This window comes from Homalodisca vitripennis, chromosome 2 (genome assembly GCF_021130785.1).
Source record: "Homalodisca vitripennis isolate AUS2020 chromosome 2, UT_GWSS_2.1, whole genome shotgun sequence".
NCBI classification, from domain to species: Eukaryota; Metazoa; Arthropoda; class Insecta; order Hemiptera; family Cicadellidae; genus Homalodisca; species Homalodisca vitripennis.
The window spans coordinates 207,528,139-207,553,947 of record NC_060208.1 but is presented as its reverse complement, the minus strand read 5'-3'; the positions used below and the strand labels follow the sequence as shown (position 1 = coordinate 207,553,947).

The 25,809-nt window shown below is 35.8% G+C and overlaps 1 protein-coding gene across 3 annotated transcripts in view; it reads right to left on the bottom strand.

The window, feature by feature from the left end:
• LOC124355341 (voltage-dependent calcium channel subunit alpha-2/delta-3) overlaps positions 1-25,809 on the bottom strand; it is a 159,895-nt gene that overhangs the window by 85,570 nt on the left and 48,516 nt on the right. For all 3 annotated transcript variants that reach the window (XM_046806438.1, XM_046806439.1, XM_046806440.1), the window contains exon 3: positions 23,732-23,842. In XM_046806438.1, the coding sequence (XP_046662394.1) occupies positions 23,732-23,842 (111 nt within the window). The remainder of the gene's footprint in view (positions 1-23,731; positions 23,843-25,809) is intronic.

Genomic DNA, 25,809 nt, shown 5'->3' with positions numbered 1-25,809 from the left:
AATTTCTTTTAATAGTGTTAAAAATATAAAAATAGTATGTACCTCCTTGAGAGGTGAAAAACGGGAAGGAAGTCTTTTTACCGATTAATAATAGGTAGTTTTTTTAAATTATAAAATTAAACTTTTTACTTTTGACAATTAGTTTAGTAATTTGCAAATAAAGTGTAAGTGTAAATGCTAGATGAGGGGGAACGGTTTAATTTTAATCCCTAAAGCAAAAAACTGTAGACCATTTAACACTTTTTTAGACTGGGAAGTAAACATATCATAAACATATCTACCCAAACCGCAGGTTTACATAAGATTCACTAAAACCGCAACGTAAACGTTAAAACTAGTTTAAGTCCAAAAGATCTGTCACCTCGTACACAAAGATTGCTTGGCTCACAAAGCGCCATCACACAAACATCTTTCAACGCGTTTACTCAAAGTTACGCGTCACGAATGTTTGCGAAAGAAGCATTATTTACACTTCCAATACGTACGTGTTATCTTAAAAGGTCGCGATTTCCAAACAGCGAACAGGAACATGTGACAGTGGAAAGGGGTTGGTGGGGTGGAGGAGAGGGGGGAGCTTATAACAGCACCAGAGGGCTCAAGCTATCGAGGCTGTCACTTGTTGTTTTATAAAGGAATTCTCAGCTAAGAACGAGGTCGAGGGAGGAATGTTGGAGCGCATTCTGGCCTAAGGGGTGGTGCGGTAGGGCGCACAGCGTCTTATCCGGGCCTGCCGCCAGACAAGTTCTGACACGCCGTACTCTTGGTTCCACGTTTAGTTAGACACTATAGCGTCAAGGATGTGCGTTGTGCCCCAAATAATTGACAGGACAGATAGAGGCCATGGAAGAGTGGAATGCTGTGTTGATTATCATCCAGTGTAAGGTATAATAGACCAGAACAAATACACTTCAATTCAATTCAATAATTCTGTATTGTCATTATTTAAAAATTATACAAAATTGTATGACATGCGTCACTAATCCTATTTTTCAGCCAATAAGCTTCGTCGTGTATAAAACATTTCAAATTAAAATTGAATAAACATTTCAAATAAATAATAATAATAATAATAATGCATTCAATAAATTTCACAACTATACATATATGTTAATCTGTCGTATCAACTGAATAGCTCCCCACGTCTTTCAGCTCTGACAACGTTGGTTGCTGAGTTCCAGGAACTCGCCCACGGAATAAAATGTGTTTTCTATTAAATATTCTTTCAGCGCCTTTTTGAATTTTGATTGATTTGTGATAGATTATTTTTTTCTGGTAAACAATTCATAAATCTGACACCCATCTGAGATGGGAGATGGCCATGAAGCTGTAGCCTGACTTGATCTTAAACTGGTTTCTTGAAAAACCATGTCTTATATTTTACTGTGAAAACCCCACAAAATGATTGTTTCAATGTATAGAAGAGCGAAATCCGGATTATTATGAGGAGATTTAATCCTATAAGCAAAACCTGATGGGTTTGAAAATTGTTGAACGAGAACATTTTTTTCTTACCTCTTTCTGTAATCGATTCACGATATCTGTATTAAACGATAAAAATGAATGTTAAATTGGAGAGTATCATCGACAGAACTAGAATTTTATTTTCAGCTTTAGCTAGAGTTACTGGAAATGAATATTTAAAAAAACCATAAAACATTATTAATGGGCTACTTCCCCGCGTGATTATTTAACCTGCAGTTTTTAGCCAGTCATGATAATATTTTCTGCCCTAACAATCAGCCATTTAATTTTTATTAAACCTCAGAAACAGTCATTTAAAAGCAGTACATTTCAGTTATTTAGGTAATGACTGAAAGTTTCTGAGGGCTCTAAAAGTTCTAAAGCTCTCCCACCTCAATTGGGCAACATCTTCTCTGATTTAAAATCTTCATGTTTAGAAATGTTTTAGATTCAGATTTAAATTCAGGCTTAGATGTAGTATGGTTCCTAGTCGGCCAATAACTTTGTTAAAAGGCTATTGGCTGAAACATTTCCAAACATGTATATTGTAGTTCCCAGATATATTAACTGATGAGGCTATACTCAGTAAATATAATTATTAAAAATTGAGACTTATAATGCTGGGATAATTTATGTTACTACTAATCTATCTTCTTTTAAAGTTTTTTTTTTTTCAGAAGAAAGCTAATCATTAAGGTTCACATTTTCGATAAACTTATAGTATCTAAATGAATTGGTTTAACCACTCTTGCTGGAAGAACCACTTTTGGTTGATATTATAAATCTATAAACAAACAATCTATAAGTGTATCACCTCTAGAAGACATTGTGTATCTTCCTAATAGGACTAGTGGTTAGTGTATACAATGTACAACAGAATATATAAGAAAAGAATGTGATATGTCTTGTTTGAAGGGTTTGCGGGAGTATAACACATCATTAGCCGATGCGACACAGTCTGGACAGTAGTCAATGGATCAATTTTGTGAAATCCCTTCCTGGATAAAATATTATTAAAATAAAATAAGATGAATTTCTGAAGTACAACTCTCTCAATTAATTAAGAAGAGAGCTCACGCAATATAACTTATATCATTAGTGATCCTTGATGTGGGGTGCAAAAGGTCTTATCATAAAACAGAAAGAAAAGTGGGCCTATAATGGTGCCTTGAGAAACACCGCAGTTTCTCGGAAGAAACTTAGAACATAGTGTACTTGAAGACTCATCCCCTCAATACATTGGTTAGGAAACGGCTACCACGTTGTATATTACGTTATACCACGTACGTTATATTACGTATACCACGTTATATAACAAATTACGAATGTATATAGAACTAAAAATATATACTTTTAGTTGCTTTAGTGTATTGATATGACTGTTAGTGTTGAAAGTTCATGCAATACTATTGTGCATCTTCACCTACCAACTAAGCCAATCAAGGCGCTTCCTCTCAATATAGATACAGACATGCGTCACGTGTTGCAGTTAGCGCCGTGCTGTGCTTGAAGCAAAGCCACACTATATTGTTATAGGATAAAAAATAGTTTCCAGCGAAAGATTTCAGGTGAATTGATTATAATTAATAATAATTTATTAATAAATAACTAATTCATTAATTTCAGTTGTAAACAAATAACTATTTTTTTTTTTAATTTTTGTGATTGTTTTTATTTTCATAACAATACAAGGCAAAAATTACTTTAAATAATGTTGTGCTCGTAATATTATGTCAAAATAAAAACAATCTCAAGAATTTAAAGTTGTTTTTCGTTCAAAAGATTGTACAAAGCATTAAATACAGTTCGTTAAAATAAATCTTACCTTCTTTGTTGGAAGTTTGTTTTTATGTATCACTGGACGATGACAAATATACTGTTTCCTTCAAAATAAATAATAAAATAAACAAAATTATCTTTTGTGGCTATTAAACCAATTATCAACTTAATTAAACGCACATCCTCACGAGCTACGAAGAAGGGCAATGGGTGGTAGCAAAAGGTACAAGAAAATTTTAGAGAAAAAGAAAATCAAATGTAGCCTATTTATATAGTGTATTTATAAAATACAACATGGTGAAAAAAACCAACATTTAAAAAATTTTTAAGATAACATAGTTTTTATTCCATGATCCTTACGTGGAAGTTTGTTTAGTATAAAAAATAGTTTGAAAGTTTTAATTACAACAAAGTACTTATATATTTTTTTTAAATTTACTAATGTCTAAAATATAATCTCTAGTCGGAGATGTCATAAAATATATAAATAAAATGCACTCTCAAAGTGAAGAAGTTACTGCTGAACAATAATGAGCGAAAAATTCGCTCTCGATGTATAAAAACATATAGAAGCAAAATCGACACTTTCAAATCACAAAATAGGAGTTACATATAAGCTGTTAGATAAAAGAATATATATACATATATATATATATATATATATATATATATATATATATATATATATAAATTTCATATATTTTCGCGGACTATGGAGATTTTTGTATGTCCTAGGATTATACTTTTACATATTATATGAAAATATCATGATAACAATTATAACGTATTTCTCTTTGGTTGTGTGCAGTTTACAGTTCTCTCGTTTGGCTTATGATGTGCACGGAATCTGAATGATGGTTTCGATGTAGAAAGGTGAAGCGCGGTTTAATTAGGTAGGTACTACAATTATGTGTTTTATTAAGTGATGGAAGTTTAACAAGGTTGCTGACCTCGAAAACATGTGAGTCGAGGTTAATATTAACTCAAAGAAAATTCATTATTTTGAGTTATAAATAGCTACAAAATACCTTGCATCCCGTGACATTCTTTATAACCTCAAATTGTTCCATACATTACGAATTACTTCTTTTTAGGTAATGAAGCAATTGCTTAAACTTACTCAATTATGATATTCATCCTAGAAATTAAATCTATATTTTATATTTAAATGTATTTTCAATAAATATTCTAACAAGTACTAACAGAACAACTTTAGGTATTTTAAAAAGGATTTAAAAAGTTATGAAATATGAGTATTACTATAACTGTCAATTAGTCTATAGTTTTAATTAGCTGAAAAGAACTGTAAAAACATTCCTACTTACAAGTGGCTACAAATATTTTCAAATACCTGCAATCCATGAATTTGGAAACTACAAACTATTCAATCAAGAGTCGTACCTTGTTTTTAGTATATAATTAAGAATTAAATATTGAATAATCAATTAAAACAGTCCCTGCAATAATACTTAACTGCTTAAAATTAACTGTCTTTATATGTATATATGTAAGTACTGGAGGTCGATACGTAGTTACCGTCGCATCATGTTAAAATTGAATTTAAAAAACGAGTGCTGTGTTTGGGAAAGCTTTGTTTTACTATCAGCACACCGCTGTAAGTAAATTTAACTATTTATTTATTCAAATTACAGTTTAAAATCGTAAATGTACAAAGTTGTAAAAAAGACTCTCTTGACGGTATTATGTAAATAATAACTAGATGCAAATTTTAACGATTCAAATACATGTCGTGGATTTTAGTTTCATTCAAATTTTTACTCAAATATTGAGTGAGTAGTCTAAGTTTTGAACTAGAATTTGAAAAATTATTTTGTTTCCGACACCTTTTAAAACACGCAATAGGGTTCAAACATTACAAATTTAATCAATGTAGTTTTATTTAAAATTGTATAAATACTTAAGTTGTAGATAAAACTCCTAAAACAAAAATAAAAAAGTTGTACGGATTTGTAGTAATAGGAGAATAGACACGTAAAAGTCAAATTAGAGATAAATATGTTCAATACATTGCATGTTATGTACGCAAACAAAACACAGTCATCGCGTGAAACCTTTTTTACTAGAGGTCTTCAAGGTAAATAATTTTATTCCAAGGAAAAGTTATTCCCTCTTACACTTTGTATGAAGAGAAAATAGCAAATTGATTTGAAATGCATTCTTATCCTCATAAACAACGTCACTTTACGAGGGCGAATTAGTCTGCAAAGCAGAAAGAACATGCAACGCGAATTCCCTCCGTGACATAAAGAAATACCGCTTGAAGTCTGCAAGTCTTGTGAAGGAAAACTGAAATAGCCGCTAGGTGAATATATATAACTGAGTTAAAAGTAACCCGGACTCTGCGACTGAAGCACGAATAATCCACCAGTTGACGCGAGTGGCGGCGGTGTGGTGCGGGGAGACCCAATCACTGGCACACGACACACGACGTGTCAGGCACGCGACAGTTCGTGATAACGTTTATCTCACATCAACACAACATACACCGTCCTTACTTAGTTATCCACTTACTACAGCAAGACTACACACGACATACGCGTCATCTGATTGTGTTCCGCCTTAATAGCTAATAACAGCAACCGAGACTTTCGGCCTTAACACAACATACACCGTCCTTACTTAGTTATCCACTTACTACAGCAAGACTACACACGACATACGCGTCATCTGATTGTGTTCCGCCTTAATAGCTAATAACAGCAACCGCGACTTTCGGCCTTAACACAACATACACCGTCCTTACTTAGTTATCCACTTACTACAGCAAGACTACACACGACATACGCGTCATCTGATTGTGTTCCGCCTTAATAGCTAATAACAGCAACCGAGACTTTCGGCCTTAACACAACATACACCGTCCTTACTTAGTTATCCACTTACTACAGCAAGACTACACATGACATACGCGTCATCTGATTGTGTTCCGCCTTAATAGCTAATAACCGCAACAGCGACTTTCGGCCTTACCACACGCTTTGTCTGCAGCTGCGGTTCGATGAACTTAGTTCTGATGTTATTTTTGAAAAAGACATTTTTAGACTTTTATCGGAGCGAGATAAAAACAGCGGGTACAGTTCATGGAACTGGAGTAAACAACGTTTGTTATCTACGTTCCAATATTGAAGATAAATTTATCACAGTGCGTTTAGATAAAGAAAAACGAATAAGAAGTTGAGTTATTTGCAGATAACGAAGCAATAAGCATCCTTATTACGAGGTCAGACTTCCGCGCGCCCCTGCGCCATGCTGGGGCGCCAAACTAGTGATGGGAGAATGGAATACTTAAAAGAATGTTATACAGTATATTCAAAAGCACCCTTTTATTGCGTATTCGAATACACTTTCTAACAGACAAGTCTAGACTTGTAAAATAAACCATAATTTTTGTTTTTATTGTTTACAAATGTATTTATTATTAATTGATTATTTGTACAATCATACATATTGTCAAATTTGAACATTTTTTTATGAATGTTGTACTTCCCCCCCCCACACACACACACACACACACATATATATATATATATATATATATATATATATATATATATATATATATATATATCTGGACTAGGAAAAGAATAATTAAGGGGAGACTCATATAATTTTGAATAAGTAATGAAAACTGTTCAAACCTGACAAAATGTTTAATTGTACAAATATTCAATTAGTTAATACATTTACATCTATAATTGCCTTTATTGTTTACAAATGTATTTATTAATTGAATATTTGTACAATTATACATGTTGTTATTTCCCCCCTCCCTTATGTTTCCGAATTTTTATTTGACCTACACCCTTAATGTGTAACAAACCCCATACCAAAAGCATCGTGGATGACAAGGCTGCATGCATAATCCCCAGTTTGAACCATGCCACAATTTACATTTCATATGATATGTTAGTTGATTGATTTAATTTGTTTACAAATGTAATATTCCGTGATTTTCTTGTTGTCATCGTGGTTGCCGATAAGGCTATTGTAAAAATATTCATTAACGCTCAGCCAAAACGTTGAAGTGACATTCACCATCATTGAACTCGTCATAGTCAGTTAGTTCTGGAGATATCGTACGAACAGTCAGATAAAATGAATTTTTCTATTTCCTCGAGTAATAGGCTTCGCTAACGCTCAGCCAATTACCGAATTCTCTTGCAGGCTCTTCAAGAGTTCATGTATAAACCGGCCATCAAGCTCCGTTAGTACCGCAGTCTTGACGGAGTGTAAAGTATCGCTAGACGACACGATGGACATGATTCCTCACGACGATTCCACGATGGTTCCACGATGATTCCTCAGATGCTTCCGCGATGGTTCCACGACGATTCCACGATGGTTCCACGATAATTCCTCAGATGCTTCCTCGATGGTTCCACGACGAATCCACGATGGTTCCACGATGATTCATCAGATGCTTCCGCGATGGTTCCACGACGATTCCACGATGGTTCCACGATAATTCCTCAGATGCTTCCACGATGACTCCTCAGGCGTTGCAAGAGAATAATTTGCGCAGGGCTGTCACAGACCTGCGCCACGTATGCGACTCAAATCGTGGCAGGAATTCCATAGGCGAACAATACAAAGAAGCACAAAAAAGGAGAATGTGAATAATTGAACCGGGTTTCTTGTGCGTTCACATTCACCAAGGAAGAAAACAAAACAAGACTCTGTCATTGTTGTGGTACAATACAGAGAGCAGCGCCACTCTGAATATGGTTCCTCAGCTCGGCATCGGCGTCGTAAATGAATACAAATTGGGGACGGACAAAACTACGACAATTTAGGTCGTGTCGTTACTCATTTTGTAATGGGAGATAATCACAGCATAGCTGTCAATTATGCAGACGTGATCTGTAGATTGTTACAAAACCCAATGAAATGGGGATTACAAGATGAAATCAAGATGTAATTTATTTCTTGTGTATTTATGATTACTCCATTACATAATGTTTATACCCTAGGACGAAAGTACTGCGCTTTAATATGGCAAGACTAATGGTTTACCACATTTTTGTATATACAGGGTGTCCCGTAACTCTCTGGAAAAATGTATAGCGTACTACGTTACTGCTCAGGTCAAGACAAACATATTTCACTAAATGAACATGGGTCTCCGATGCTTAGTTTCCCAACTGTCTGTCTGTATGTGGTTTTTATAAGAAAATTAATATCTTAAAAAATAATCAATTAAATGATAACAATTTTGGCTCAAATTTTTACAGTTACAAGATCAGTTACTGAAAAAATATCTTGAAATTATCTTTGGTATTTTAAAGATGGCGGCCATTAAAACTTTTAAACTTTGAATATCTTAACAATCAGCAATTTTTCTCCAGAATTACAAGAATAGCAGTTATTAGAGGGGTTTCTCATAAATCTAATGACACCAAAATTATTTAAATCGAATAATAAATAACCAGATTTACTGTGACAAGACATGGCCCACATTGATAGCTGCCGTGCATTCAGTTATGTATTGGCTATTCGCTGAGAACTTTAATGTGAACCAGACAGACAGACGGGAACTAAGCATCAGAGACTAACGTTCACATGGTGAAATATGTTTGTCTTCATCTGAGCAATGACGTGGTACACCTTTGTCCAGAGAGTTAAGGGACACTCTGTAGAATAAAATGTAGTTTAACTATGTTTCTTATTACTTCACTATAATAAGAAAAACGTGTTTACATTGGTAAAATTGTATGTGAATGACACGAGTACTACCTAGTCTGCGAAGCGTACCAACAGCACCCCACAAGTGTTTGCCTTTGATCGCAATATTGTAAAAGATCACCTGAATATTTGTTTTTTTTCTTCCGAGCGAATATGGTTCCAAATCATTTCTACAACTCTGATTCGATTATAAAAATGTTTGTTTGATTGAGAAAGAAGATACTTTCGTGTCAATGAAGGAAACAGGATTTTCCGGACATTTGGCATCGTTCAGTGACGCAAAAAATAAGTAACACTACTTTTCGAGATCTACGATCTGATCTCTTCTTCAGTTAAATAACTAACCTAACACTTAATTACAAGCTAGGTTAAAATAAACAAATCATACCAGAGCGTTGTGACAAGCATAAGTCAGAAATCACAAGTTTAAGTTAAGTTTTTTATTAAGTGCAGTCGACACACAACATGGTCGTTGTGATTCCTGATTTAGGCGTGTCACAACGCTCTGGTATGATTTGTTTATTTTAACCTAGCTTGTAATTAAGTGTTAGGTTAGTTATTTAACTGAAGAAGAGATCAGATTGTAGATCTCGAAAAGTAGTGTTACTGATTTTTTGTTATCACTGAACAATGGTAAATGTTCGGAAAAATCCTGTTTCCTTCACAATCCTCCCATGGTAAACAAAATAAACTTGAAACAAAAATTGTGTACAGTCCCAACTCCTAAACAACTAGCTAGTTGTACATGGATAAGTAGAATGTCCGGTAGGTATGTGCCACACGTTGACACAATGTGTTACAAAACGTTAACAGATCGGGACAAGAAATTGTTAAGGGAGGAAACACTGATTCCAGTAACGAGATGTGGTCCTGTGGAGTAAAGGCGGTAAAATACGGGACAGGCGGTGGTTTACTGCGGTATTTACTGTCAATTTGGCGCCCGGCCTTTCGTCTCGGCCGGGAACGGTTTCAGGTTTGTGGAGTACCCCAGGTCTCGATCTTATCTCTTGCTTGCTTTAGTCGTACACGTAGTCTTTGATAATTGATTGTTTGCCAACATATTTTGCACCAAAATGTTAGTAGTGCATTTTAAATGCATTTTTGGAATGATCATCACGTAACTAAGAGGTTTGAAAATTAAATAATTTTGAAAATCCTTATAATTAAAATTTTTGAGAATGTATCAAATGTTGTTAACTACAAGGACTGTTACAAAACATATCGTTCTGTAAAAATATTTTTAAGGCAGTGTAGGAAATTAAAAACCTTGATTTTAATAATCATGCTAAATTTGAGCCCCTAATGGGCCATTATAAGCAATTCCACAGTGGAATTGTTCCTTTTAAAAAAGGAACATTGAATAAAATATGCCTTAAAATTGTGATTAAGAAATAAATTTCACAGATTTTGTTATATTTATAGTGTTGTCTCCATTTTGTTATATTTGTGAAGGAAACAGGATATTTCCGGACATTTTCCATCGCTTAGTGGTAGAAAACAAATCAGTAACACTACATTTCGAGATCTGCAATCTGATTTCTTCAGGTAAATAACTAACCTAACACATAATTAATTGCAAACGGTATTCTGAAGTTGAGTTTTAATGATTAGTGTTGTGTTTAGTTTTTTATTAAGTGCGTGTTTTAGAGTTAGTGAAGTTGACACACAGCATGGTGGTTGTGATTCCTGACTTAGGCGTGTCACATCGCTCTGGTATGATTTGTTTATTTTAACCTAATTGTTAATTATGTGTTAGGTTCGTTATTTACACGAAGAAGACATCAGATTGCAGAACTCGAAACGTAGTGTTACTGATTTTTTTTGTATCACTGAACGATGGCAAATGTATGGAAAAATCCTGTTTCCTTCACAATCCTTCCATCGTCACTTGTTCAGTTTTCAGATAAAGGCTTTTAAGTGGTGAATTCGATTTTTCAACTCGAACCTGGCACAAAACCAGTGCTATATTTATATAAGGCGAACAGAGCTGAATAACCTCGCCGAGATTAGGCGGGGCGAGTCCCTCGCGGCGATACGACCCGTTCTGTCTGGAGAATTTCTTCTTGTGATAAGAATGGCAGGAATCGATTAGGGCGCGGCGGGGTTAACTTCCCCCTCCCCCTCCCCTGGCCCTCCCACCCCTTAATTAACTCCTCACGGCTCCCGCCATTCGCCATTATAACCAGTCGGACTGCAGCACCAGTCTCGCTAAGAGAATTGCCATTGACAATTGCCAACTTTAACACTCCTTGAATACAAATACCCGGTAATCGTCGTCTTCCCGCCACGCCGCGCCTCATCTTCCCGCCACTGCCGCCGCCGCCGCCGCCCGGTGCCTTTCCGGAGTTTTTCCTCAAGACACACACTTCGGTTAGCTGTGCCCTTTACTCTTTCGCCGCACTCGATAAGGCTGTCTGGAACGTTGAGGTTATGTCTTCATTTTCCACACGTGCGGTTGTCTTTCTAGAGCTTTCAACCAAACGAGAGCATACTGTTCTAAACTTGGATACGTTGTTGAATTCACATAAATAAAAAAAGGCAATTGAAAGAAAAAACATACGAATATAGCATTCTAGAAGCTGTGTTGTTATTGGAATGAGTTATTAATTTAAAACAAACACTCCAATAATATACTTTTTTATTTCTGTGAGGCTCTTCGTACTCAATGAGCACATCATCAGACCCACATAACTGAATAAAAGTGGTTACAATAATAATAATATAAAGAATTTTGTACTAAATAAAACATGTTTCATTAAAAATACATTTATCTTTAATCTTCTTGGAGTGTTTGTTTTACATTAATACCAAGATAGATTATAGGATATTTAAAACAATTTCAACATATCATTATAAACAACCTTTCGGATTTTTTCCATGGTTACCGAAATAATTTGGGAGTGGTATCTGTTTACCTTTCACATGATTAATTCATGAAATCTACACCAAAAATAAATGAGTAGGTTTTATATTACGATGTAATAAACAGAGTTATGTTTACATAGTTCCCATGCAAATAGACATATAGCTATGTGTCTATTTGCTATTTTGTGTATTATTGTGTATGTAGTCTATTTGTCATTTGCGTTTTTTTTAAACTTTGATTTCTTCAATTAAACAGCCATTTACTAAATACTGGGGGGGGGGAAGTGCCTTATTTACTCTCTATTTTAAAGAACACAAACGTCATATATGCAATAATTCGCCTTCCAACTTCAAGGAATATACATACGTATGTATTATATCAGTATTGTAGTACGCAAGAGTCTTTTGAGTGTTCTCGTAAATGTTCAAGATGACTGCATTTGGAGTGAATATGATCGCTCACTTCAGTAAGTAACCCTCAACTCAGTCCAAGTAAACCAGCTATGACAATTAATTGTCCTTAAATACGTCTTGCAAAAGTTCGCAACTCAGCTCGATTTGATACATAGTTTCAAAGCTAGCGGCCTTTTAATTATGCAATATTTGTGCTATCATATTACGCAAAATTAAAATATTTTGAATACTGAATTTTTTAAACATTTCTGTGAAGCCTATCTCTGTAAATGAATATAATGCCGATAAGATCTGTCCAAAGAATCTCTAAACACTTTCTTCCAAATGTGTCGGAAGATGTATAATGGTAACTCCAATTTTCCAATTTTGGTATGATCTTACATATGCACTATCAATAAATACACTTCGGAAGGCAGTTTAAATAACAAATTTATCATTAAAGAATGTTATAACATAGAATAAAAGGCTCTAACATAAGAAATGGATAGAAATACATCCAAAATACACAAGTTCCCGCATTTCATGTCACATTCTATACCTGAGAGAAACTTGGCGTAGCTTTGGTACCAAGTTTACACGACACTGAATGCGCATACTGTCACAATAAACATCAGGATATTGTTTCCTGCCCGTGGAGGTTAATAAACTTTCCTGTCGAATCGATTATGATACTGTCACGGAATGGTGTCCTGTCAAATCCTTTTAGGACCAAAGTAACCAACGCATGTTTAACATTTATAACGTTAGGTTATCCTTTGTGTCAGTTGAAGTGAACTTGCCGACATGTGGAATAGGTTTCGAAAGGTCTAAATGAATTATGCTACAGTTATAAGGCGTTAATAACAATAATTAGGATTATGTGTAAGGTTTTCCTTTGAGGCAATTTATGTGAACTTGCCGACATGTGAAGGAGGTTTCGGGAGGTCTAAATAAATTATGCTACAGTTATAAGTAGATAATAACAATAATTAGGATGTTGTGTAAGGTTTTCCATTGAGGCAATTTATGTGAACTTGCCGACATGTGAAGGAGGTTTCGGGAGGTCTAAATAAATTATGCTACAGTTATACGTAGATAATAACTATAATATTAGGATGAGGTGTTACGTTTTCATTTCGGATAGTTGAAGTGAACTTGCCGACATGTGGAAGAAGTTTCGATAGGTCTAAATGAATTATGCTACAATTTTATTGTAAGGTGATAATAACAATAATTAGGATGAGGTGCTAGGTTTTCCTTTGTGACAGTTGAAGTGAACTTGCCGACATGTGGAAGAAGTTTTGATAGGTCTACATTAATTATGCTCCAGTTATATGTTGATAATAACAATAATTAGGATGAGGTGTTAGGTTTTCCTTTGTGACAGCTGAAGTGAACTTGCCGTCATGTAGAAGAAGTTTTGATAGGTCTACATTAATTATGCTCCAGTTATATGTTGATAATAACAATAATTAGGATGAGGTGTTAGGTTTTCCTTTGTGACAGTTGAAGTGAACTTGCCGACATGTGGAAGAAGTTTTGATAGGTCTACATTAATTATGCTCCAGTTATATGTTGATAATAACAATAATTAGGATGAGGTGTTAGGTTTTCCTTTGTGACAGCTGAAGTGAACTTGCCGACATGTGGAAGAAGTTTTGATAGGTCTACATTAATTATGCTCCAGTTATATGTTGATAATAACAATAATTAGGATGAGGTGTATATTTTCCTCTGTGACAGTTGAAGTGAACTTGCCGACATGTGAAGGAAGTTTCGAAAGGTCTAAATTAATTATGCTACAGTTATAAGTTGATAACAATAATAAGGATGGGTTGTTATTTTCCTCTGTGACAGTTGAAGTGAACTTGCCGACATGTGAAGGAAGTTTCGAAAGGTCTAAATTAATTATGCTACAGTTTATAATTTGATAACAATAATAAGGGAGGTGTTAGATTTTCCTCTGTGACAGTTGAAGTGAACTTGCCGACATGTGGAATAGGTTTCGAAAGGTCTAAATGAATTATGCTACAGTTTTAAGGTAATAATAACAATAATTAGGATGGGGTGTTAGGTTTTCCTTTGTGACAGCTGAAGTGAACTTGTCGACATGTGGAAGAAGTTTCGTGAGGTCTAAATGAATTATGCTACAGTTTTAAGGTAATAATAACAATAATTAGGATGGGGTGTTAGGTTTTCCTTTGTGACAGCTGAAGTGAACTTGTCGACATGTGGAAGAAGTTTCGGGAGGTCTTAATGGATGCATGCTAGAGTTCACAGTTGAAAAGTAACAAACTCGAGATGAACTTTACTATCTAGTGTCGATCGCACCTTACGTAACTTCGGAATCGTATGAGAACAAGTTTTATGTGCTAGTATCTGAGTTTTTGGTGAGAATTGTGTAATATGGGAAGAAATATAAGTTGGAGAATGTGAGCATTCTTGTAATTTACAATTAATAAGTGACTACGTATTAACCTTAAGTAAATACTATTGAATTACTAGACGCTTTCAAAAATGAACATTCATCATCGACACTTAAACTGAAACATATTATGGGGTAAGTTTGCAGAGATGTTGTAATTTTTGTGGACAAAGTATAAATGTATAATCCAAAAGTTATGGTTGCCAACTCGTTGTCCCTTCGACCATAATGAGCCTTGACTGCGATGGGTGAATTTGTGTAAGGGATGGAGAGGATATAAGGAATGTTACTATCAATAGTAACTCGAGTTCCAAAAAATGGAGTCACTTTATAAACCGTACTAGAAAAGTGTATTTTATCACATTTATCCTTCGATTTATGTATTGCCTGACGAAGGTAATTATTTCTTAATTTCTTGGTTTCGTTTTCTAATTAAGAAACCCATGTGAAAGATGACGCAATTTAATAACAAAGCATAAAGGTCTATTAATTTAACCTTTGCCCTTCTTGACCTTCGCTAGCGTAAGGGCAAAGCTGCAGCCATCTAACCGAGATTTCACGGATTCAGTTCTGGGGGAGGCCAAAATAGATTACGAATGGCTTTGAATATTTTTTCTTTACTACGATTTAAAAATAATTAAAATGCCACTATCGCAGTGTAGTGGGTACAACGATTATCGTAAGATAACCAATCAAGCAACGTCGATCGTGGCTGCTGCTTGGATAGTTGACCGCTGAGCACCTTGCAAGTTGACCTTGCAAGCAGCCCGCCTGCCCGGCCATTGGTGGTGGTTCGGATGTCACCTTTAAGCCGTTGACCCCCAGGTTAAGTGTTAGAGAGGGCTTCTTAGCCCTAACTTCGCCTGTTAAAATAAGACATCTTTACTTTACTGGAGTAGAAAGATCCCAATTAAGAGAATAAATACGGATCAATACGAAATTTCAAATAGCTCCTCGTGTGACTATAACAATACGCTGGATAATAGGAGATAGTTGATTTCAATCTTTGCGATTCTGGCCCACACACCAATACTTTGCTGACTTTATCCTAACACTGCTCACTGTGCAAATGCCATGCATATGTTTGGATATGCTTGCAGGTATTGCATAGTAAGATGTGTAAAGTAAAGCAAAGTAGTAGTGTGCAATTGGAACCACGACACAGTCTGAGAACGGAAACCCCAGCTAACTTAAGTAAAAATACAACTCATCTAGCAACACACTGTAACACATAATGTGTTCCTAGATAAGTTGTATTTGTACTCGTTTGACAGTGTTGCTATTTAGTCTTTTAGATCCTACTTGGAAAATATATGGCAGTCTGTGTATTTAAATGGCTCTTTTTCCAATTCTTTGCATACTATACAAGGCGTACTACAGGGATCTATGCTTAGTCCGATTTTGTTTATAATTTACATAAATGATCTTCCAAGCAACATCATAGAGCAACATGTAAAGTGTTTCATGTTTGCAGATGATCGTGTAGTGTGTAATCAAGGTATTAGTCAACAGACACCTAAAGATATGGTTACCGTACCTCTAAATCAGGTGTAATACTTAACTGGTGTAATGATAATAAGTTGAGCTTAAATGTGGAGAATGTTCAGGACATACAACTTTGCTTTCGTTCTGGTTCGGAGATATTGGCATTCTTAATTCTTGAGTTTCCATCTTCAGTCCAGCCTCGCACATTGACAATCTGGCCGCAAAAATTCTAAAGGGTCTATTTATGATTAGATCATTGAGAGGGAATATGTCTCCTGATGTTCTCCTTTACAAGCTGTATCAAGAAGTAAAAATGTACAATACATTACCTGGAGTATTAAAATCTCTGACACCTCAAAGTTTTAAGACAGCACTTAGGGAAATAATATTGAATAAACCACTCTATAACATTACAGATTATTATGGTGTAATAGCTACACTATTTCCTCAAGTTTATTTTTAAGTTGTGAATTGACGACTGTCATGCATTTTGTAAAATGTCAACGATAATAAAGATTTCTGATTTCTGAACTACTTTATTGCCATGTAAAAATCACGAATCGTCTGGTGTAAAGCATGTTCGCAAATGTGAGATTGGGTGTGAACGGTAAGAGAACATTTGTTTGCAGTATTAGTTTCGTTGACGGCACCAATGAGCAGAAAGCTTTACTAGTTTCATGGTACTAGAGGGTTAAACTTACTGGGAGGAGTATTTAATTAGGTGAAGATTAGAGCTACGAACACCTGAATATCTCCATGTTCTAATTAAACAAGGCAGGAATAAATCACACGGCGTGGTGTAACCTTCGCTCAGGTTGCGTGCACAATTTCTAATGTATAGGTTATTTTATGCTTCAGATACCCTGCGGACAGGTATACAGACACAATCATACGTAAAATACATATTTACAACACTCTATCATAGAACTAATTCTTATCTATGTAGAAGTGAAATTTCATGCAGCATTTAAAGTCTACGGAACCTTTTTCAAAATATCCTGTCACATGATGCATACACGTTTTTGTTGATTAACTTGGGTTTCATAGCAGTGTTCTAAACAATCAGTCTCCACATTGAATCGCCAAAAGGCGATGTTGTATGTGTTGCATTAATTAAGCTGCATGTGTTGATATGTCAAATCTCATATCGTTTACCCAGTTTGCACACTAATATTGGCTGCTTTTTTCTCATCATCATCATGGTTACCCAGAGAAATAAAGGAAAAACTGTTTGATAACGCTAAGCAAAATCGCATGGAGTGACATGCACCATCATCGAACTTAGTCTTGCCTCTATAGAAATAAAGCTTTGTGCTAAGTTTCAAGTCTATTTGTCACTTCATTTTCGAGATAGTGTTGATAGAAAGACAGACAGAAATGAAAATATCCAGTCCCTCTTCGCTAACGCTCAGCCAATAAGTACTTATCTCCAGATAAGATAGAAGGACGGAATCAGTGAGATGTACGCAACAACAACAAAAACAACGACGATAAGATATCATGTTTGTTATCTGTTTGTAGCCTCAGTACCATCCAATCTAGATAAATGACTATGCAAGTTTATGGGATGTAGAACTAGATTATGTACATCTATCCGTAGATTAAGATCCCTAGTTAGTACTTGGCGTAGATAACGTTTGGATACACTTAATAATTTTGACGTGACAACGTCTTAAATTAGGTTGCGGCTCGGAGTCACTCATGAAAAAGTGTAACGCCCGGTAACGTTACGATGCCGTCCAGTGGTCCGCCGCACGGGATCCGCACGGGATAAAGCAGATAACTGTGTGGGTCCGCGCACGGGATAAAGCAGATAACTATGTTTATTCGTGAAAATGTGGAGTGCTTAGATTCGTCATTCTACAACAACTTCAACAATAAAGGTAAATAATTGTTCACTGATATTTCATTATCGTAAACTATGATTGATTGATTAATTGTTAGATTGACACAAAAGTTGAGAAACTGAGTTTATAGGTTATGTCATACTATTGACAAATGTTGATAGTGTTAAGTAAATTATTAGTTTAAATCACTCTGCAATCAATCGTAATTCAGTCGATTGAGAAGAAAACAGCGCGTATTGCTAGTCAAACATTTAAAATAACAAATTATAACCTCTAACCTGTCATAACAGTGCGACCAAACAAACGAACTAAACCGACCAATCACCACGCGCGGGAGGTTAGAATTTAACTGTGTTTAGCAAGAATTTCAAATTCCAATTTTAGTAAATGTTTTATTCAAACTTTACCATTTACAATAACAAATTTTAATTAATTTCAAATTATGTACAATGTTTTAGTAAACAAAATATATTTCTATAGTTAAAAATTTGTGCAATTCTTATTTTCATTCAATTCCTTGTTCAGAATCAGAATCAGAATCAGAAATAATTTATTTCGTTAATAACATAAAGTTACATGAAATAAGTCATAGATAAAATAGTACGTATATAAATATAACAATAACAATTAAATAAAATCAACAATCAAATAGTCAACATAGGTTATTTCACATGTTTGTGCAATATGACAGGAATTCTTGAACAGAATATGAGCATTTTTCAAGCAAAATAGTTTTAATGTTTTTTAGAAAAATTTGTGAGCTGGTTATGTTTTTTCAGGTGCCGAGGGCAGCGCGTTATAGAGCCGTAGAGCTGAATAGTGCATGCCCCTTTCGAAAATTGTCAATCTATGGATCGGGGTAGACCATATTACCCCTGTGGCGGGTATCGTACTGATGATTAAAAGTGTTCTCTGCAAAAAAAGATGTGGGTTATTTTTGAAAAGAAAGTCAAAACTTCAAGTATATAGATGCTTGGAAGAGTGAGGAGATTCAGTTGCTGAAAAAAATGGCTTACAGTGAGCACGATTACCTGCTGCAGACATAATGCGAACAATCCTTTTTTGGAATCTAAATACCCTTAAAATTTCACTAGAAGATCCCAGAATCCAATAGCATATTTCAGTCTATGTATACATAAGCATAGTAAATTTGAACGATAGTTTCTTTTACCAACTGCAGGCATTAAAACTCGAAAAGCAAAGGTTAATTGAAGACAGCTTTGAGCATAGCGTATCTATATGTTTAGACCAGTTGAGCTTGTAATCAATGACAACACCAAGAAGAGAGGCAGACTCTGATGGGTTGATACCATTTACGCTGAAACCCGCTATATCACGAGAAGTTGGTGAGAAAACCATGATTTTAGTTTTTTCTTCATTGTATAGGAGACCATTTGACTCAAACCACTTATTCAAGCTGACATACGACTGATTCATAATTAATTTCGAGGCTGTGAATATCACGACAAGAAGATAGAGCAGTTGTGTCATCCGCATAGCAAACAATGTCTGATTTCATATTGGAAGGAAGGTCGTTTTATATATATAGAAAATAAAAAAAGGACCAAGTACGGAGCCTTGAGGCACTCCTGAGCTGGTCCTCAACCAACCTCTTTGAAGTTGTCCTTTATTTGTTACAGAAACTGTTCTGCTTTCTCTCAGAGAGATATGAGGAAAGGAGTGAGAGAGCTGCACCGTTTCAAGCCATATCTTTCAAGTTTACCCAAAAGAACAGAATGGTTGACACAGTCGAAAGCCTTGGACAGATCACAGTATATCGCACCGACACACTGCGACCCATCCAAGGCTCCCAACACGGCACCAATGACATCATTGACAGCGCGTAGAAGTTGAAAACCCTTTTCTGAAACCAAACTGAGATGCAGTCAAGAGAGTGTTAGAGTCAAAGTAACATTGAAGTCTTGCCAGAATGATCATCTCAAACACCTTAGCAAAAGAAGAGAGCAGACTGATTGGCCTGTAATTAGAAATCTCAGTTTTTTGGCCTTTTTTATGGATTGGACGTATGACAGACAGCTTTAGATTTTCTGGAAAAATTCCCTCAGAAAAAGATCGATTAATTATGTGTACCAGAGGAAAAGCTATAAGATATGCGCACTTCTTAAGAACTTCAGATGTAACCCCATCCCACCCACTCGACTTCGAGTTTCCCAGCTTTGAAATCGAGCTTAGAACTCAGCCATAGTGGTTGGTTCAAACAAAAAAAAGAGAAGGTTTATCTAATTGTTGAAGAGCTGGGACATTTGCAACATACTCGAGAGCCGAATCAAAAGAAGCCAGCTGTGATAGTTGATTACCAACTGAAAACAAAATATTCGTTTTAAACTTTCTTTCTACATCAGCTTGGGTTCTGATAGCTACATCACCATCGGTGAGGATAATAGGGTTGTTTGAAGATTTTGAATTACCAAGCTCATCATTCACAACTTTCCAAGTTGCCCTACTCAGATTACTGCTTTTTTTAATGTAATCAATGTTGAAATTCTTTTTCGCCTGAAGTATTACCCTACGAAGAATAGATTTATACCTTCTAAAATAAGACATGAAATCTGTGGAAAAATTGCTCTTACTTACAACATAAAGCTCCCGTTTTCGCGCACAAGAGGTTCTTATTCCTGACGTTATCCAAGGCTTTTTCCCAGGACCTTTAAGTTTTTTTGAGCGTTCAGGACAAGCATGGTTAAAACAAACGAAGGAAGGTATTTAAAAATGACTTAAATGCCGTTATTACAATCAGGAGCTTCAATGACATCCACTCAACTTTCATGCTGGAGACAGGAATTAAGAGTGTGAATGTTTTCATTATTTATCATTCGAAACTTCATTTCAACAGTCGAAGACTGACGAGGTGAAAGGGGAGATAACACAGTCAGCTGGGCCAGATGGTCAGAAAGTCCGTTTCAAAAACATGCGATTGTGACTGAAACTCTTGAAGAAGGTTATAATGTTATCAATACATGTCCTGGAACCACGACCATCTATTCTGGTAGGACAGGTAATATTTAAAATTTCCATTAGCTGTTCCTATTGTGCAATTTAATAATATTCATATCAATAAATATTCTACCGAGAAAAAGACGTTGTCACGTAAAATCTTCGCCCGTAAAAACCGACTTTACAGGCAACCATAATTTTTGTAATATTTAATATTCTAAAATAGGTTATTTGCGTGTATTAAAAAACTATTTCTATGCAATCGGCAACCTTCATAGAATGATACTTGAAGACGTGGAAAATGATAAGGTTAGATTAAATATTTAATTTGGGATACGCAAAACAAAATTGGCAGCCACATGAGGGTTTGAATATTACAGACATGAGTATGTTACGTTTTTCACGAGTTTTTATAACTATCATAAGGTAAAAATAATGAACAAGTAGCATTTTATTCTTTTACAAGTATTCATGTTTTTTTTTTAAGGTGTAGCCGGTCCCCTTTAAGCCTTATTCTACCCGTCCTCATTGGCCACTGGCCTGTGCGAGGATCTTATCAAACAGAATAAGAGGGAGAGTCGATACAGTACAAGGTCGATGGTACTGATAAAAAGTGCAAGGGTCACAGACAGGATTCGAACCCGCGCTATCTCTAACTCAGACTCAAAGTTCAACGTCTTAGATCGTTCGGCCACCGGCACTCCCATCGATAACGATCATTTTAGTGTGGTCTGGAAAGATGTATAAGTCGAGTAATAGACTTATGGGTTGAAAAGTTTAAGCTGCAAGAAATGTGAACAAAGCAAAGCGGAGACTAACAAACAATCAGCATAGTTGTGATGATTAGGCGATTGTTAAGAGCCCCCTCGAAAGGCGGTGCTGAGAAGCATGTGAAGGCTTAACGTGAGTCTAGTATTGTTTGTCTGTACGAGAGGCGGTAAGAGCCTCGAGAGGCTTGTGAGGTGGGGTGTAGGGGGGGGGGTTCCGCAGGGCTGATTTTATCACTGAAGCCATCACGTGATCAGTGTACCCGATCCCATTACACATGATTGGGTTAACCTCCGCGCGCGCTTGTCTTTTCATCATCCGCGCTCTTGAAAGCGTAAACTGTTTACATCTCTTCATTTTGTGTCATCAACCAACTGGTTCTTGGTAATGGGTTTAATCTTAGTGACGGTGACGTAATGTGTTTATTTAGAGAGGGTATGTCACACTGTTGGTCGCTCATGGCTATTTCCCAATTAATTAGTGCACGATCTCTTCATTTTAAATCTCTTCATTTTGTGTTATCAACCAACTGGTTCTTGGTAATGAGTTTAATCTTAGTGACGGTGACGTAATGTGTTTATTTAGAGAGGGTATGTCACACAGTTGGTCGCTCATGGCTATTACCCAATTAGTGCACGATCTCTTCATTTTAAATCTCTTCATTTTGTGTTATCAACCAACTGGTTCTTGGTAATGGGTTTAATCTTAGTGACGGTGACGTAATGTGTTTATTTAGAGAGGGTATGTCACACTGTTGGTAGCTCATGGCTATTTCCCAATTAGTGCACGATCTCTTCATTTTAAATCTCTTCATTTTGTGTTATCAACCAACTGGTTCTTGGTAATGGGTTTAATCTTAGTGACGGTGACGTAATGCGTTTATTTAGAGAGGGTATGTCATACTGTTGGTCGCTTATGGCTTACCTGTTATTAAAAAAAAAAAATACCTAATAATTAGTGCCAGCTCTCTTCAAAACGTGAAAGGTTTTCATCTCATCATTTTGTGTCTGGTTCTTGGTAATTGGTTTAATCTTACTGACGGTGACGTGATGTGTTTATTTAGAGAGAGTATGTCACACTGTTGGTCACTAATGGGTTACTTGTTATTACCTAATTAGTACTCACGCTCTTGAAAACGTAAACTATTTACATCTCTTCATTTTGTGTCATCAACCAACTGGTTCATGCTAATGGGTTTAATCTTAGTAACGGCAACGTAGTGCGTTTATTTAGAGAAGATATGTCACTCTGATAGTCGATTATGGGTTATCTACTATTACGTAATATGTGCCCGAGCTCTAGAAAACGTAAACGGTTTACATCTCTTCATTTTGTGAAATCAACCAACTGGTTTTGGTAATGGGTTCAATCTTAGTGACGGTGATGTAATGCGTTTATTTAGAGAGGGTATATCATACTGTTGGTCGCTTATGGGTTACCTGTTATTATCTAACCAGTACCTGTTTACGTTTCGGTAAAGCTGTCGTTTTACTTTCAAAGTATGTGGAAAAAATAAACAAAAGTTTTTCCCCGTGCAAAATGTACATCCATAGTCCCCAAAAGAAGTAGTCACTTGAACAAGGAGTGATAGTAACTTCTCACTAGCACGCCTGGATAGCCACTGACCAGAGAAACGCTCTGACATCAAAATGGCCCCGATAGTCCCGCCCCTAGCGGCTACAGAGCGAACAAGCGTGATCTTCTTTGACGCTTCAAATATTCTACAAATCTTTATATTGCATTTTTTCAAATTTGGTTTTTTAAACATGTAAAATATGAAACATTCACAAAATGCATGAGAATACATTTTTTGATATTCTTAAACTAAATGAACCGGTCCATTCGTTTCGATGTAGCCGATGCTGACTAAAATGCACGTCAAATAGCTGTTTACTGAGAAATTTGTAGTTTTAAACATCTATTTCAATAATGAGCGAGCAAACTGATGATTCTATACATGTACATGTAGATATATCGATATTAATATCAGTTGCTGAGCTTATAATAGTAAAAGACTAATTCAACTGGAATATTAGTACACTACACTGACCATGACTGCGTTCATCTTGATGTCCATCATGTTCTTGACCTCCGCAGCCAATTCTCTGATTAGCAACAGTCCGTCCTTTCTCGCCACCTCGGCGTCCTTGTCGTGGTATTTCTGCAATCAACACAGAGCAACATCAGATAACGTCTAGATGTCCATAATGTTCTTGACCTCTGCAGACAATTCCCTGATTAGCAACAGTCCGTCCTTTCTCGCCACCTCGGCGTCCTTGTCGTGGTATTTCTGCAATCAACACAGAGCAACATCAGATAACGTCTAGATGTCCATAATGTTCTTGACCTCTGCAGACAATTCCCTCATTAGCAGCAGTCCGTCCTTTCCGCCACCTCGGCGTCCTTGTCGTGGTATTTCTGCAACCAAAGAGCAACATCAGATAACGTATTGATGTCCATAATGTACTTGACCTCCGCAGCCAAGTCCCTGATTAGTCTTGTGGCCCTTTAGTCTGCCTAAAAATACTGAAAATTGTATTTGAAAGTCTTTTAGAATTAGTTTGTTTCATTATTTTTGCTGGTTTCCTTATGTTAAGGAAATTTGTTTGTGTTTAATCTTCTTCAGAGCAAAACGTATTTTATTAAAATTTCTAAAGAAATTATAAATTTGTTCATGAAATTATTGATATTAAAATAAGAGTAGATGGCATGTGTCTAAATCCAATTGATTTTCTTAGAAACAATCTTTGCTTAATCGACCAGTGGCCAGAGGAAGCAAGGGATCAATTCAAAGTATACACTGAGATCTTTAAGTGGCATTTTCACACTCCAAGTCACTCCTCTTAGAGTGGTTAGTGCTTCTAAAACTTAATTGTTAGCATTTCACTGAATTGTGAGCATTTTTTAATTACATTTAATGTGGCAATACAAGCCATAAAGATCTATCATGTAGCATTTGGACGTTTAGAGATTTTCCTACGTATGAAGATTACAATTATTGCAACATTGGAGTTTTATTTTTTCAGAGAGTTTTTTGATATTGTTCTTACAACTATGGTCACTTGAGTAGAAATAAAATAAAATGTGGTAACTTAAGCTACTTTCTTACCTTGAAATACTTCAATGTACCAAAATGTATATAAAATATTTCCACTTGATCTGTATGAGATTTTAAGAACCTTTAAATAATTCACATAATATGTTTACACACGGGTGAATACAACCTCTACCTCCAACTGTATTGGTTCTCCAGATTCTAAATTTTTGATTCTGGCCTCAAATAATTCAATAGCAACTGTAATAATCTTAGGATATCCTCAAAAAAATGCTACACAGAAAACATAAAACACAGAAGACTCACTGAACAAAGTTCCAGCTCCATCCTTCGGCTAGACCTAGATACTACTGCATATGGCACGAGCCATTGGTCTTAATACTAGTCAGTAAGGTGTCTATGTCTGTATTGACTTGTCTACGACATTCAGTCAGCACATTCATAGATGGGAGTGTAAACTGTACCGGAGATGTGGAGATGTTCGTATTTCTATGAGGAATGAGTGGGATTTTATTTCATGAGGGTATGATTATGGCTCTCCAGTCAGTAATATAGAGAACTACGTGCATAGCCACTAGTACTATATTATATTTCAGGTGTCAAAGTGTCTACGAACGGGGATGTCATCATGTCAGCAGTTCTGTAGTGTAAGACAAATTCGTTATCATCATTAATATTGAATTTGAATGTTGTCTTTAGCTCTTTTTCATCTTCCGCTTAGTGCCGAGTATGGGATTTGTCACTGTCTCCTGTAGTTTTGGGGCAGTTTATAGATCATCACAATGCACTCAATTGTGCACCTAATAAAACATTGAGAACACAATGTTCATCTAGATTACACTGGATATCTCTTTCTCTTTCCATGTGTACACCCAATACGCCAGATGAAAAGTCGCGTAACAGACCTCAACAAGGATAGATTGAGGAATGTACCACGAGAATACATGTACTAATTTATCATCAAACTCGATCTTTCATATGTATAAATTAAGCTTCATGCTGAATTCCAAATCTTTACCTCCATTAGTTTTCGTAAAATCCCGTGGGCAGATGGACAGACACAGACAAAATAG